The 17,287-nt window shown below is 41.1% G+C and overlaps 1 protein-coding gene across 2 annotated transcripts in view; it reads left to right on the forward strand.

The window, feature by feature from the left end:
- EPHA6 (EPH receptor A6) overlaps nucleotides 1-17,287 on the forward strand; it is a 1,167,010-nt gene that overhangs the window by 1,019,571 nt on the left and 130,152 nt on the right. For both annotated transcript variants that reach the window (XM_077294107.1, XM_077294108.1), the window contains one exon: nucleotides 16,953-17,162. In XM_077294107.1, coding sequence (XP_077150222.1) covers nucleotides 16,953-17,162 — 210 coding nt within the window. The remainder of the gene's footprint in view (nucleotides 1-16,952; nucleotides 17,163-17,287) is intronic.

The following is a 17,287-nucleotide window of genomic DNA, read 5'->3' on the forward strand; positions in this document are numbered from 1 at the left end:
GTCACAACCAAACGCGTTTCAGACTGCTGTGTCAAGTGATTTGGCAATGAATAAAGAGAGCAGTCTGAGCTCTGATACTACTCCAGCATAATGAAATCCCCCTCCGGATCTATAAATCTTCTTTGTTGAAATTTTTGATCATGGCAGCGATGGCTTGTCCCCCTCCTCCCACCATATCTCAGTGGATTGCAAAAGTCAATGAAATTATGTATATGGAGGACCTCACCTCCTCCATATATGACTCATATCCAAAGTTTTGGGCTACTTGGCTTGGATGGATGGATTTTCGAAATTCTAGTGAGTACTGTGATCTAATGCTGGAGGCAAACCCCCCTCTGTAGTTAACTGAAAACTACAGGCAGAGTGGTGGGCTTGGCCTGGTGGCTGCTCCTTCCCCTTACCCCCTCGTTTTTTCCCTTCCTTTCTTTCATTTTCCCATTTTTTTTTCTCTTCTTTCTCTCTTTTCTTTGTTATACTGTATGTTAAAAGTTAAAAAATGGAAGACCCTTTGGGTCGGGTCATTGACCTTTACTTCCGGGTCCCCGAATGTTAAGGACTCATGGATGATTTCCTTGGTTGGGAGTTAAGTTGTAATGTTTGTATTTCATCTACTTGCCTGATTCCAATTATTATGTTAACCTGGATTTCGTGGTGAGTCTTTAAATAAAGAATTATTAAAAAAAAAAATGGCAGTATGAAAACTTGTTTGCTTGTGACCTCCGGTATTGGACCTGTGACTTTTATTTATTCTTCACTAAAGAATATTTTTCTGGAGATCTGGATGGTGGAACTATTCCTTGTCCTTTTTTTCCTGTGCCACCTTCAGTTTTCCCTGCATTGATCTTTTATTCATGGATGAGATTACCTTTCTTTTTCCATTTTGTAAAGTTATGTTTAGCCAAAGAAATCAGGGCTTCAGGGGAAACTTGTGGTAGTGTGAAAAACACCTCTTGCCTTGTCATTAGCCGAAGTTACCGGAATATCTTTCCCTCATACTTTACACTGCAGCTCAGCGGTGTCAGATCGGTTACTGTATATAAACACAAGTTATGCGTATGATCACTGAAGCCCAGGTCACAGCTCTAGACAGATTATGATTGAAACTGTGGTGCCAAATCTGCTTTAAATGCATTTTTAGAAAATACTGGGGCACCATTAGAACTGCTATCAGTCATAAAGAGCAGCTTATTGTCATGTACTGTATATTCAATCTGGCCGCGTTCTGCATTTAAGGATCTAGTACAAGAGTAAAATTCCGTACGGTGAATAATAATGATCTAACAAGATGCCTGGGGAATCATAGCGCCATATGAAATCATCCAAGCTGCATCCTCTCGCGAATTTACACTTAGAGTTGCAAATCCAGAAAACCAGACAGGATAGCTTTTCAAAATAAATATTTTAAAGCAGCAGATTTAGAAAATGCAGCTTTTAACAATGATGAAGATTTCACATTTCATAGGAGTAAAGTGCGTATTATTGATTTATGTTTAAAACAAAAATAAAAATGCAAAATTATACTGATAAAATAGCAAAATAATCTGCAAATAATGTAATGTAATGGGTGGAAGATCAGGAGACTGAAAATAAAAACCTGTAATAGTCAATTACCAGTATTCTCTATCAAGCAATATAACGACAAAAGGGAATGTATCTTGTATTATCATGATGTAATTATTAAAAAAATAGAAATAATGTGCTTATAATTTCTTTAAATGGTATAGCTTTTAAAAAAAAAAAAAAAAAAAAAAACAACTCTTTTTTAATCTTACCAATTTCAATAACTAATACATTCTCAGAGAAAAAAATGAAGTGCAGCCTCCCTAGGGACTGGGAAGTGATGGGAGTCTTGTATATAAAGTATTGTCATCCTGCTTTTTACTTAGTCGTATACAAATGTAATAGAAGAGACATTGTTAATTAAATGTAGGCATATTGAGATGACTCTGCTCGCACTGTCCCTGTCTACACAGCAAAGCTAAAATGTAAGCTGAAGAAAATAAGAATTGTTAGCTTATAATGTGAGATCCAGTGCGATAATTGGAATGTATCAGGATTTGTTCAGTGTTGTGTATAGTTTCCGATAAATGTAACTGTTCATTAGTCTGATTTAAATTACTATTTTAGAGTCATTCATGCAGTAATACGAATAACAGCCATAAGCTCAGAAACATTTCATATTTCTGCCACATGTATGCAGAACCTATTTTCTGCAGAAATATATTGTTTCTTTGGTTCCCAATGTGGTTTATAATTTTTCTCAAACACATAAAAGCCTCTTTTCAGCTGGGTTCACACAAAAAAAATCATCCGAGTTTAATCCAGAAAATGTGGTTGATTTTTGTCTATTCACAGAACCATCAAAAGGTTTGCTGCAAATAGTCAACACTCAACAGGTTCTCAAAAAACATGTTGCGAACATAAGACACATTAACTGCCAAAGTTTTGAGAAAAATCAAACGTCAAGTGACCGGGAATCCATTATCATCCAGTGCTGTCATATTCCAGAACTGCAACCTCCCTGTAGTGTCCAGAAGTACAAGGGGTCAGAGACATGGCCAAAGTAAAGAAGGCGGTAACCCAACCACCACTGAACAACACACAGAAGGTGAAATGTCAAGACTGGGACAAGAAATATCTGAAGACAGATTTTATGGATTGATGAGTTGAGAGTTACTCTTGACAGACCAAATGGATGGGCCCACGGCTGGATCTTTAATGGGCACAGACCTCCACTTCAATTCTGACACTAGCAAGGTGGAGGTGGAGTACTGCTATGGGGTGGTGTTATTAAAGATAAGCTAGTTGGACTTGATGGACTCAAAGTCAATTCCGAAACCTACTGCCAGTTTTTAGAAGACAGTTTGTTCAAGCAGTAGCACAGGAAAAAGTCTACATCTTTCAAGCAAACCATGATTTTTTTGTAGGTCAATACTCCATTGCACCATCTATGTTTCCACTGCTTGGATGCTAGGAAAGACATTACAGATGGAAGAATAATGACATGGGCCTTTCCTCATCTGACCAAAACATTGAGAACTTTTGTGTCAGTTGATCAACAGATTAAGAAACTGAGAGACTCCATGAATGACTGTTACTGAACAGAAGAGTGACCATATTGGTCATCAATATCTTTTTTTACATGTCAGAAATGTGTTTTTGTGCATTGTGAGTAGTTTTATAACTATTCCCACCTTAAGGCCGGGGTCACACTTGCGTGTGTAATGCGAGAAACTCGAGTGAGTCTCTCGCATCAATACCCGGCACTGCCGCCGGGACTCGAGACCAGAGTGTGCAGCTGCATAGAAATATATGCAGCTGAACGCTCTGGTCCCAGTGCCGGCGGCAGTGCCAGGTATTGATGCGAGAGACTTGCGAGTTTCTTGCATTACACACGCAAGTGTGACCCCGGCCTAACAGATGACAAACAAATGAACTGGGAAAATTTATGTTTTTAATTTAGTTGTATAAAAGTTCTGTATACCAATAGTTGCCCAATAATTCGGCACACATAGGTATTCTCCTAAGAAAGACAAAAACTTCTCCTTTCTTAAATGTTCAAGTTTCACGTTCATTAACCTTATGTTGTTCAATAATAAAATTAATACAAATTGCCTAATACACATGCAAATTACCTACTAAACTGTATTCAAAGTGTACTTATTTGATGCAGGTTTTAACATCAGCCACTGCAGATCCCAGGTCCCAAGTGGACAAATCCCCAATAATAGTCAATAAATAGGGTAAATGAAAAAAAATGGTAGAATTTACCGGGTTCCAAATTCTCCTCAGTCCCTTCGTAAGACATGATGAGATCCAGCAAAAAAAGCAAAAACATAAATCCATTGAGCGCAGCCTAGAGCATGTTAAGTTCATTATTAGTTTTTTTAATTTGTGTTACAGCAATTTCTGCAAATAATCTGTCATGCTTTCAGAACCTAAATTGCAAAATTAAGTAGATAAGCTTTAAAATGTTGGCTTTGGACTCTCATTTATGTGATTTTTGGTAGCTGTTTATGGTCGTATGAGCGCTGTAAATTTATGCAACAAATCATCCCTTACATTGCAATATACCAGGCATAAAACACCTTAATTAAAAAAAAAACAATAAGAAAACAAATATGGTAATTTCATCATGGAATGACAAGAAACATGCAGAAACAAAATATAAACAGTAACCTCTTAGCAAGCAGGAAATGAATCTATCCCTTGAGTTTGCATGTTCCTTGCAAACCGTGCTTGTCTAATTACCCCTGCAATATACAATATCCATTGTTGTTTAATGTAAGATTTTCATCTTGTGAATACAATGTGAATGTTTAGCAAAAAATATTTTATTAAAACTTCCAAAGTAAAAATCACCAAAGAACTGTCAAGCATAGTAACATTGATCTCGGACTTCTTCTCTTGGGGTGTTCTAGTACGATAGACATGCTCAACATGATATTTGTGTCATGACTCTGTTGTCGGGTGTCCCAGGACCAGGGGCTCCTTCCCTGTTCCTAACACTAGGGGCGCTCTAGCTCGCCCTGTTCCACGGTTACTTCTGGTGGTGAAGATGCCGGAGCCACGTACCTTGCCTTAGCTCCTGAATCAGCCCTCCATCTGTACCCTTCCCCCACCCAGGGAAGAGGAAAGTAGTAGTGTACTGTAATACACTAACCAGGGGGTAACAAGGTAGTTCGAGCAGGGGTAACTAAAAATACTAAATCTACAAATATACACACATAAACAACAGAGGAAAACAACGGGGAGTGGAGTTAAACCAAAATAGGAGAAGAAAAGGAATTATCACACACTCAAAACCTAGCAACAGTCACAGATAAATCCACCAAACACCTTCTCCAATAATAACAACAACCTCCAGCCATACAACAAAAGCTCGCTTTGACAATGAGTGCTAGCCAGGGCCCAGATTATATAGGAGATGGAAGTGGCTAACAGTGCACAGCTGAGAGCCTTAGCTCCAGGAGCTCTCAACAGAGCAGATTAACCCCTGCACTGTCCAAAGAAATTTACAACGTTTAATAAGAATGTGAAGGGCTTGTAATGAGTGCAGGAGTAGGAGAAATCAGACGCTGTGGTCTTCTGGCTCCTCTCTGTCATAGAAAAGTCATGACAATTTGTATTATGCTCCCTCACCAAAAATATGCGCCACTGATGGTGATGTACAAAACATTACAATGAGGGTAAGCTGACCAATTCCCCAAGAGCACTGGGCCCCACTCACAAGTGTAAGGTTGCATCACTTTTGACCATAAGAGTAAAGTAGTATAGAACTTCAATAGGTCCCATTAAATACCAATGAAGTTTGTTAGTTACCATTTGGATTCCCTATATGATGGATCCAGCACAGTGCCCTAGCTTTTCCAATAAATGGAACTCATGTAGCCAATACCTTATATACTCAGTGCATCCTATTCCGTACATAAAAAAGATAATTTTTTTGCATTCTGTGCAAGCTGGGGTGTGGCCTCCATCTCCTGAGTTGGAAATTACATATAAAGGCTTCCCTAGACACTAAGGTCAACTGTAACACCCCAGGTAACCGGTTGTTACAGTGGCATTGCTTTCCTCCCAGAGAGAGTGATGTCATGCTTGGAAGCAAGGAACGATCCCTTTAACAGGTAATCAGCACATGCAGCACTGTTCTGACTCCAGACCAGAAGGGGGAGCTCTGATCCAGTTTGTGGGTGGCTTCCCTAGATATATTCTGGCTGGAGGAGGAGTTAGTTAGTTAGTCTGCAGAGGGACAGAGGAGTGAGGAGAAGAGGCAGAGAGCTGGAGCCATGCAGCCATGTGAGGTTCTGCAGCTCCTGGGAAAGAAAAGAGGAAAGCAGAGCAGTCTGTAAGAGACTGAAAGGAAAGCGAAGCAAAAGGCGAGGTAAAGAGCTGGAGGGAAGCTGCGACTGAGCTTTCTTCACGCTGAAGCACAGAACTCCCGTAGCCGGAAGACCAAGGTTGTTGGGGTAACTTCATGCCCCAAGGCAGAAACCGGCGGACAGCTGGATTTCAAGTCACCTGTCCACCATTAACACCCGAAGGCACAGTAACACATAGAGCCCAGGTCATAATGACAGATCCTGTAAAAAGGCTTGCGTTACCTGCCATGTGGGTTAGTATCCTACCTAAAGAGATCTTTATCTACTACACCGGGAGCCCTAGGGGCCCAGCTTCACCTGTGGGAAGCCATACCATCCCTGCTGCCATAACATCACCCCAGTGGACCCCCTTAAGCAGCATCGGTCGTCCCTGACCGAATACCACAGGTGGCGTCACGAACAAACTTTATTCAACAAACCCCTTTAAAGACCTTCCCTTTTTAAATGCACTTTTGCTTTTTACTTATTTAGTTACAGCAGGGTTTTTGCTCATTTTATTTCTTGTAGGTTTTGTATGTTTTATGGCCAATGTGAACATGCGTTTATGTGCTGCAAGCCCCACAGGTAACAAATTTTTCTTTAAAAACAAGTTTCATTATTCGGCAACACGATTTATTTAAATCTTAAAAAAAAGTATAAATAATGCAGCTTGAATTCAACCTATATCTAAAAAGTTGGAATGTTAAAAATTCAAGTGATTGTCTTAATACTGTACAAACCCTTCTTAAATGCTATAGTCCTTCATATAAACTGTAAAAAAAAAAAACACAACTTCCCGTCAGCTGGAACTCCGAAGGCTGCAGCCCATCAATGAGTGCCAAGAGATATGGCGCTGACCCCACTGGAAGTACGGGGGTGCAGTGGGTGAACAAGTGTGCTTCTTTATTTTCTATGGGGGACTATAGCATTTAAGAAAGGATTGTCCAGTATTAAACACATTCTATGTATATATGTTTTTCTTACGACAGAGCGGTACTAGACGTAATCATATAAACCCTAACTTTTACTACGTCTCTACTCTTGACCCCATAATCATGCTGTCTAGCTTGTTGGTCAGTGGTGCAGCAAATTATTTTTAGTACATTTCATTTCAGAAAGCATAACTTTTTTATTTATAAACATGTCGAAATTGGGATTTTTTTTGTAGATGTACTTTGCCTCTTTCTTAAGGTGTATAGAATGTAATCATTTTTCGGGGAGAGTGGGGTGAAAGAAAAGCATTATAATTCCGACATTTCTTTATGGCTTTGCATTTACTGCATGATTGTGACAAAATTAGATTTATTATATTTATATAGGTTTTATAATATTTTTGATTTAGATTTGCACAATTTACTTGTATCTCTAACTTCAAAGACCGATAACATTTTTACTTTTGTATCCACGGAGCTGTGTGAGGGTTTCTGTTTTTTAAGGATAAGTTGTACTTCTCAATGGCACCATTTTATGGCAATTTTCTATAAATCACTTTTTATTACATTTATTGGGAGGTAGAGTTCCCCATATAAAATATTGCAATACCTCTGTGTTTTGTCTGTCAGTATAAAACAAACAGATAAGTAAGTAGATATGAGACCTGGAGTGTGCCATGGTTACCCATAAGCCCCCACGACTGAGCCCCCTCCGTATCTCCAACACTTAGATACTGCGGTCAGCATTGACTGCTACAAATAAAGAATTAAACAGCCAAGATCGGCAATTTCTCCAATCTCTGCCATTAGTGTCATGTCGGACGCTGTTCAGACCAGGTCGTTCGACAGACAGCGGTAATTCCGCTTTTGACCACTATTTGCTCATTGGCGTCGGCTAGATTTTATCTAGCTGTTCCGGGGTTAATTTACCTGATCCTCGGATTGGAAGCTGGGCCATGCCCATTGCCTTTAAATAGTTCTCCTGATCATTGGGCGTCGCCGATTATAGCTTCTTTCTTGTGCATTGTTATCTCGGTCTGGAGTGGAGAGCTGGTTGTTGGAGATTCGTTGCTGGTGGTGTATTTTCCTTAGTCTTATTTACTCCTTCCTATATTTGTATTTATTTTGCCCTGCACATTTATAGTGTATTCCTGAGTGACTGCGGCGTGGTGTATATTTTCCTTTATCCTTGTCTGTGCTAACTGTGGGTATTGGTGTATTACCTCTTCACTGGGTGGTGGGCGCAGGTTTCAGCCTAGGGTTGAAACAGGAGACAGGGTGAGGTTCGAGGCCTGGACATGCACACCATCAGTGTAAACTCCAGGTAGAGGGTCAGTCAGGATTTCCCTAGTCTGAGGGAAATTGCAGGGGCCCGGGTTATTAGCTCTCGCTCACCTAGTCTCCCCGTGACAATTAGAGCTGGATGCCAGCTGTATAATACAGCCTTTATCTGTAAGTGATAGAGTGGACACAGCTCCAGTGCCCGTGACATCACCACTTGGTATTAGTGTCACAGCAAAGACTAACAAACTTTTATGACACGTACGAGAAGGAGAAAAGTTCCTAGTAAGAACAGTAGATCACAAACCATGGGAGGTAACCCAGCCTTGCTCACTTCGATATCTGGAGGTTAGCAGGGTCTGTGATGAGTGATGAGTGAACATGCTCAGATATCGTCTTATCCGAGCATCCTCGGGTGTTATCCAAGTATCTTGGGCGTGCTCAAATAATATGTTCGAGTCCCCGTGGGTGCATGTTTCACGGCTGTTCGACAGCCACAACACATGCGTAGATCGCCTAACAAACAGGAAATCCCCGAATGTGCTGCGGCTATCTAACAAACAGGCACTCCCAGCATGTGTTGCGGCTGTCTAACAGATAGCCACAACACATGCAGGGATTGCCTGTTTATCAGCCGGGAATCATGCGGCCACTGGGACTCAAACATAATATACCAGCACGCCCAGATGCTCGGATAAGACGTTATCTGAGCACGTTCGCTCATCACTACCTGTGATGTCACATCTTCAGATATCTGCCAAGTCGCATGAGGAAGTGCTGGTATATTGACCTGTCCTTGTCATTGTTCACCAACATTGTGCACCTGTCATATTCAAAGTGGTAGATACCTGTAGATGCGCCATCATCGGACTTGGTTACCTCCAGATGTGCAAGTGAGTCCAGCTCGATTACTCCTTTACTATAATTGAGGGGTGCCTGCCTAGGTAAAGCAATCAATCTCTTATATAATAAAGGCTCAGAGTGCTGCAGTACAGTACGTACACTTCCATTGCCAAGTCCTATACTGGCAGATATTTTACTTTCCCTGCTGTTCCAACTTATTTAGTTGATACCGTAGTTCACGGTGAGCAGCGCGTCTCTCCATCGCCTTACAGACAAATTATTACAGCAGATATCGACAATCATGCAATCCGAACTCACAAGAGAAAACTCCATCATTCCTGAGCTTTTAACCTTAAAGGTTTTGCCTCAGGGCCTCTCCCGCACTGTCCTGCGGTCTTATCTGTTGTGCATGGGTTGGAGGTGGCACTTTGATATCGAAAGTGTATTATGAAGCATGACATTACAGTGCCAGGACGGCTCAGCTGGGGAGGAATAGAATTTCTTCATTGTAATATTCCTATTATCTACAAAAGCTTACCAGTAATTATCTTTACAAAGCACAAACCCAGCTTCAAAGATACAGGAGACTTTTTGTAGTTTTTACATTTATTTTTGGGTGGGGTTGTATCACTGTAGATAGTGGATCTATCTCTATGTTGTAGCTGCTGTATAATTTCAGGACTCTCATGTAGGAAGGCTATTGCTTGTGTGTGTGTCATTTGTTAGACCCATAAGGACTGAGCAAGTTAATGGTTGTTGTTTCCTTTTGTACCTTGTTATTTATATGGCACTGACATATTCCACAGCGCTATACACAGATTGTGACCTTTGTCTGTTTCTGTCTTCAGTATACACATAAAAGTGCTTCTCACTAAATTAGAATATCATCAAAAAGGTAATTTATTTCAGTTCTTCAATACAAAAAGTGAAACTCATATTATATAGAGTCGTTACAAACAGTAAGTCAAGTGTTTATTTCTGTTAATGTTGATGATTATGGCTTACTGCCAATTAAAACCCAAAAGTCATTAACTCAGTGAATTTTAATTAATTAACTAATTTAATTAACTAAAAACACCTGCAAAGGCTTCCTAAGCATATAAAAAGGTCCCTCAGTCTGTTTCAGTAGGCTCTACAATCATGGGGAAGACTGCTGAATTGACATATGTCCAGAAGGCAGTCATTGACACACTCCACAAGGAGGGTAAGCCACAAAAGGTCATTGCGAAAGACGCTGGCTGTTCAGAGTGCTGTATCCAAGAATATTAATGGAGAGTTGAGGGGAAGGAAAAAGTGTGGTAGAAAAAGCACAAGCAACCGGGATAACCGCAGCCTTGAAGGGATTGTTAAGAAACGGCCATGCAAAAATTAGGAGTTGACAAGGAGTGGACTGCTGCTGGATTCATTGCTTCAAGAGCCACCACACACAGACATATCCAGGATACGGGCTACAAGTGTCGCATTCTATATATATCCATATTCCATATCAAGCCACTCATGTTCCCTGGATTACTTCTGATGGTGAAGGTGTCGGGGCCACCTACCTTGCCTTTACTCCTGAATCCAGCCTCAGTCTGTACTCTTTCCCCTCCCAGGGAAGAGGGGAATAGTAACATACCGTAATACATCAACCAGACTAACAAGGTAAAACAAACAGGGATAAAGTAAAATATCAATCATACAACTATACTCACACAAACAGCGGTATTGTCACGGATGTGTCACAGGCTGCAGACCGTTGCACTGCATCTGTCTGCAGAAGGTCTGAGCCGTTTGCTTTGCAGTCTTTGGTCTGAATACTTATGACCATGTCATATTTCAGTTTTTCTTTTTTAACAAATTTGCAAAAATTACTACATTTCTGTTTTCTTGAATTTACCAAATGGCTGCAATGCAACAAAGAGTGAAAAATTTAAAAGAGTCTGAATACTTTCCATACCCACTGTACATGGCCAGCTTAAGCATGCACACATCCGACTGATTTTTGTTACACCATCTGACAGCAGCATGATGTAGAGGCAGAAACCCTGATTCTACCGATTTAATCAATTACTGGGCTGCATGCTATAATTTGTATAAAATCTGTTTTCTCTGCTGCAGGTCTAGCAGTTGTGCTCTGTATAACCCCGCCCACACCACTGATTGGCAGCTTTCTATTTATACTGTGCATAGGTAGAAAGCTGCCAATCAGTGATGGGGATGCTCAGAGCTCATGAATATGAGCGTATGGAAAAGAAATTGTGAACTACACGGCAGTAGGTTTACTAGTTTAGTGATAATCTGCTGAAAAAAAATAATTTCATCAAAACTAAAGCAAGCAGCCCAATAAATGACGTGTTGCTGGAATCAGGGTCTCTTTCCCTACATTATGCTGCTCTCAGATTAGGTAGCTTGACAACGAAAACCTCTGTTCATCCATCTATTAGGTGTATGGGTGTCATAGTGGAAGTCCAGACGTCCTCCCATTTTTGAGATAGAATCAAGAGCCATTCCGTAAGGGCAGCCTCCACTCTGATGGGCCAGCTTGTCCATAAATCATATCTGTGCCTATAGTGCGCTGCTAGTGACATGTATGATCGCCATCTGGTTGCAGGCGCTAAGAGTGCTAGATCCATGCTGATCTGCTGCGATTAGGTCAGACTTTTTTTAAAGAAGAGATTGTCTTTGTATTGTCATTAAGTGACTAGTCTACCAAGGTGAAAAAATACTTACAGGCAGATACACCGGAGGAGATGGGGAGAATCACAGGGAATGCTCCCCTCATGGGCACAGCAGAAGTGCTGTAGTCTAGTTTGGCAGCTATCTTACGGTATAATGGCCCATCCGCCCTCTTATAAGGCAGAATATTCTGATTGACAAAAAGGCTTTGATATTCTAGATAAATTAATGATTGTGTCTAACAGAACCTCCGACTCTTCACTGCTGGATGGTAATATACCGCAGCTAGATTTCTTATTCCTTGTGATCATAATTTCTGACAATGTGATCGATTGCTTGACATCTGCAGTTTTATAGATATGATAATTGCATTTCTGTCAGTTATATGGTCTGATAATACAAATTTTACACTACCACAACACCCCCTTGTCTGATGTTGATTGTCTCAAAGCCAGCATGATCATGTAAATTGAGAAAGAGATTTCATTCGACAGGTCATGTTGTTGTGAGACCCTTGAATGTCTCATGTTACGATGAGAGCAGTAGCACAATATCCTGAACAGTCATTAATAATGGAATATAGAGCTATAAAACTTTACATATAGAAGGAAAACTAGGGGCCCAGTTTTGCACTGGGACCTAAAATCTTTAAAAGGAACCTGAGAAGAGAGTCATGCTGCCCAAACCTTTGACATGAATCAGACATTGGCTGCGTTATTGCAGCTGTTCAGGTTTTACTATGAAATGCTGCGGCATTTCAGAAAAAAAATACTTTGGAAAGTGACTTTGCATCTCGGATGACTAGACCAAGGCAGGTCCCTGTGGCATTTTCCCGCCCTGATATCCTAGACTTACAGCTCTCTTCCTACTATATATACATATACAGGAAAGAATCCACCAGTAGCCGACCTCAGACTAGTCATTCAAGGCGCAAAGTCCGCAGACAGCTTTTCAAAGTATCATCTTTCTGAAATGCTGCCTTTTCTCATAGTAGAACAAACACAACTGCAAAATCATAAAACAAGCATGCTTTGACTGGCCTACCAAAGAACACGTGAATTTCACATCTGTGAAGACCCACCCTCATGCATGAACAATAGTTTTAATTAAGGATGCCCTCTTTACTGGTGATAGATTACCGCTATCTATTTTACTTATTTAATGTCATCATTTGTACCAATTTAATGACATCTGTTTAAGCTGGCTCTGACGACTGTCAGGATTAGCAAAAATAATATTTTATTGTTTGTATCACACCATAGTGTTTCGTATTATACAGTTGTGCTCAAAAGTTTACATACCCCGGCAGAATTTTTGCTTTCTTGGCCTTTTTTTCAGAGAGTATGAATGATAACACCAAAACTTTATCTCCACTCATGGTTACTAGTTGGGTGAAGCCATTTATTGTCAAACTACTGTGTTTTCTCTTTTTGATTCATAATGACAAACCAAAACATCCAAATGACCCTGATCAAAAGCTCACATACCCCATTTCTAAATACTGTGTATTGCCCCCTGTAACATCAATGACAGCTTAAAGTCTTTTGTGGTAGTTGTGGATGAGGTTCTTTATTTTCTCAGATTGTAAAGCTGACCACTCTTCTTGGCAAAACGCCTCCAGTTCCTGAAATTTTTGGGCTGTCTAGCATGAACTGCGCTCTTGAGATCTCCCCAGAGTGGCTCAATGATATTGACGACAGGAGACTGAGATGGCCACTCCAGAACCTTCACTTTGTTCTGTTGTATATCTTTTATACTATGTATAATTAGTGAAGGGCAGACACAAACAATAAATTTCAGGGTCCGTACCGAACATCTAGTGTCCCTTGCACGGACTCCGAACACGGACTTCTTCAGCAAATCCATGTTACTGCTCAGGTTTTGGCACCCCAAACATAGGCTTTTTCCCATGCTGTCATCTGTGTGACTGCGCGAGAAACACCGGCAGCTTTGATCGGCGGTAAGTTAGTTACTGCCAGTTAGAAAGCTGCAATAATCAACGCTGTCAGATGACAGGTGTGAGCCAGCAGCTGTGACTGGCTGTAAAAATGTTACTGCCAGTCACACGCATCATCTGGTGAGAGAGTACTATTCTCATCATCATACGCCTGCTGTCTCTGGTAGCAGCGAGAGCAGGTATGGCTGATGAGCATATTCATCAGCCGGCACCTGTTCTATAAATAAAATGATGTAAGGTCTCTTCTATTCTTGGTAACCAGCGCAGGCAACACCATCAGCTGCAGGCTGCAGTCCTCAGCTGTCAGCTTTATCATGGCTGTTTATCAAGAATAGAGGCGTCCCATGCTGTTTTTTAAAATTATTTAAATAAATAATTTTAAAAAAATGACATGAGGTCCCCCCATTTTTGACAACCAGTCACTGGGGGCTGGTATTCTCAGACTGGGAAGGGGCCATGGATATTGGCCCTCCACAGCCTTAAAATAGCAGCCCACAGCCGCCCCATAAAAGGCACATCTATAAGATGCACCGATTTTGTCTCTTTGCCCAGCTTTTCCTGCTTGCCCTGGTGCAGTGGCAAGTGCGGTAATAGGTTTGGGGTTGATATCAGCTGTTTTATGTCCGCTGACAGCAATGTCAGGGGTTAGTACAGGAGAGAAGTGTATAAGACACTCCCATTACTAAACCCCATAGTAAGATTGTAAAAAAACAACAGCCAGAATAAAGTCCTTTAATTGAAAAACAGACTCTGACTCCTTTATTTGAAATTAAAAAAAGTTATACTCTCCTTTACGTCTAATCCACTGAAGGCCATGTTCCCCTGTAAAAGACAGAAAATAATAAACAACCATATTCCTCACCTGTCCAATGAGAAGATAATCCATTTGTCCCTCAATGAGTCTAGCTCTGCTACATCTAGATGCCATATTGCCATGATGCAAGCTTTCAGCCTGGCAGCCAGCAGAGACACTGAGCTGCGTGTCATAGGGCAGCATCAGTGTCTCGCAGTGATGTAAGATGAGTGGAGTTCATAACCGATGAACTTTGTTCACCTCACTGACGTCACCGCTAGCGTGAGAAAGTTTGCACGCCCTAGCGGTGACCTGAGTGAAGTGAACAGAGCTCACAGAACATTAACGTCAACTCCCAACCGTCGGCTTTCCCTCAGCTGTTTATGAAAATTATAGGAGGTCTCACGCCGTTTTTTTCACTTATTTTGTTATTTATTAACAACAAATACACACTCAAAGTAACCATAGTTGACAGCCTTCAAGTGTTCCAGCAGCTGGAAACTTCAGTAACCTTAAAATGTCCCTCAAAGTTTCCCATGAGGTTTCTGGGCCTCACCGCTGCTGAGAGACCTGGTGGCTGTGTACTCTTATAACCTGAGTTCAAGCCACCGGGTCTCACGATAGCTCCAGTGACATACTGTTGAATGCTGGAGTGCCGGACTCACGGGCATTCATCAGTCCAGCACTGGAGCTTACAAAGGTAGAGAAACAGCTGCTATGAACTCAGGTGACCTTTATGTTTTTGTTAATAAAAAATAATTGAAAAAACTGCTCGGGAGTCCCCCGTAATTTTCATAATCAGCAGAGACAATATTCTGGGAAAAAGACAATATCCATAAAGGTTCCCAGGGTATTCAGCTCACAGCTGTTTGCTTAGCCTTTACTTGTTATTATAGGGGAGACCCCCCAAAAAAATGATATGGAGTTCCCCCTATATTCAATAACCAGCAAAGGCTAAACAGAGAGCTGCAGGCAGATATTAATAGCCTAGGAAGGAGCCATGGTTATTGGCTCCCTCACAAACTAAGAACATCATCTTTCAGCCATCCCAGAAATGGCACATCCATTTGATGCACCAATTCCGGCACTTTGCCTCACTCTTCCCACTTGTCCTGGTGCGGTGGCAAGTGGGGTAATAGTATTGGGGCTGATGTCAGCTTTGTATTGGCAGCTGACCTCAACCCAGGGGTTATTATTAGAGAGGCATCTATAAGACAGCCCCATTACTAACCTCATAGTATGATTGTAATAATATAGACACACTAAGAATAAAGTCCTATATTTGAAATAAAGACACTAACTTAATTATTTGAAATAGAAATAGAAAGCAAAGTTATTCTCACCTTTACTCCTAATCCATTGATGTCCATGTCCCTTGTAAAAGACCAAAAATAATAAACAACCATATCTGTCACCTGTGCCACGTGAAGATAATCCTCTAATGCCTATGTCCCTTGTAAAAGACAAAAAATAATAAACCGTCATATTCCTCACCAGTCCCACAAGAAGATAATCCATATCTGTTATGGTTACCGCCGGTCATAGCTGCTGACTCACATGCTGTCACTTGACAGTATGGGAATCACAGCTCTCTGGCTGGTGGTAATGATATTACCGCCGATCAGAGCCTTTGTTTGCTGCACTGTCACGCAGATGACAGCATGGCAAACAACGGATGTTCGGGCCCCTCATTCATTTTAATGGGGTCCAGGTTTGAGTTCGGGTGCTGTTCTGATACCCTAAAGTTTTTTTTAAATGATTGCATAAACCTGTCGGACCGGAACATCCACGGGATTGCCAATCTCTATGCATAATGTTTCGGCTCACCTGGTGAGGTGGATCCTCCAAGCCCCTGGTCCGGGTGGGCATATGGGCCATGGGCATCAGTGCTAAGGCACGCAGGACGCAAGGACTGGAAGTACTGGAGACTGCAGGCAGACCGGACACTGGAAAGCAGGTATTGATATAGAGGTAGGATCTGTAAGCACTGGAGGCCATAGGCAGACAGAACCCAGAAAGTAGGTATGGATATGAAGCAGGTAATGGAACCACTGGAGGCCATGGGCAGACAGAATCCAAATGAAACTAAGAGTCTTAGTACCAAGACACAAGTGTGTGTCTTGGTGGGTCTTATATAGGTCTAGGCAGACAATCACATGGGAGCACGCCAGGCCATTTGCAAATTAGTACAACAGAGTTGAGCGGACCAGGGTGATGAGAGCAAAGCCCAGACCTGGGATTGGTGTGTAATACATAAATCTTGGTCATAACATTTAGTACATATACAGTGATTTTCTATGTCACGTTTATCACAATATCATATGCTATTGGCCTGCCTTAAAGTGTGGCCTCATATCTGTTGTAATGCTTACGTCTTTCTGTGTAGCTCCCCATTGATTTTATGAATTTTTACATTTTATGATATATATTTTAATTTAATAAAAACATATTTATATTTATGTGTGAGTGGTTATATGTTATTTTCTAGGTTTAGCTGCTTTGGTACCCACTCACTATACATGTGTATTTTTTGGGTGACTAACGATTTTCTGCAATAGTAAAACAAGATATACGGTAAATGTTTTTGCTATGTTGTAACATGATTTTCTTTATTCTCTACTGTGCAGAAACACGATGGCCATTTTACAGTCATCCAGTTGGTTGGCATGTTACGAGGAATTGCCTCAGGGATGAGATACCTATCTGACATGGGGTATGTTCATCGGGATTTGGCTGCCAGGAATATCCTTGTCAACAGCAACTTGGTGTGCAAAGTTTCAGATTTTGGACTTTCAAGAGTGTTAGAAGATGACCCTGAAGCTGCATACACAACCACAGTAAGTTCACAGAGACATGTAAGCATGGGGTATATATTAAGGAGGGTCATTAAAACATCTGTATGACCATGACAAGAAATTAATTGGATCTCCTAAAAACCATTAAAGGGTTATTCCCAAAATCA

The sequence above is a fragment of the Ranitomeya variabilis genome, chromosome 3 (genome assembly GCF_051348905.1).
Source record: "Ranitomeya variabilis isolate aRanVar5 chromosome 3, aRanVar5.hap1, whole genome shotgun sequence".
NCBI classification, from domain to species: domain Eukaryota; kingdom Metazoa; phylum Chordata; class Amphibia; order Anura; family Dendrobatidae; genus Ranitomeya; species Ranitomeya variabilis.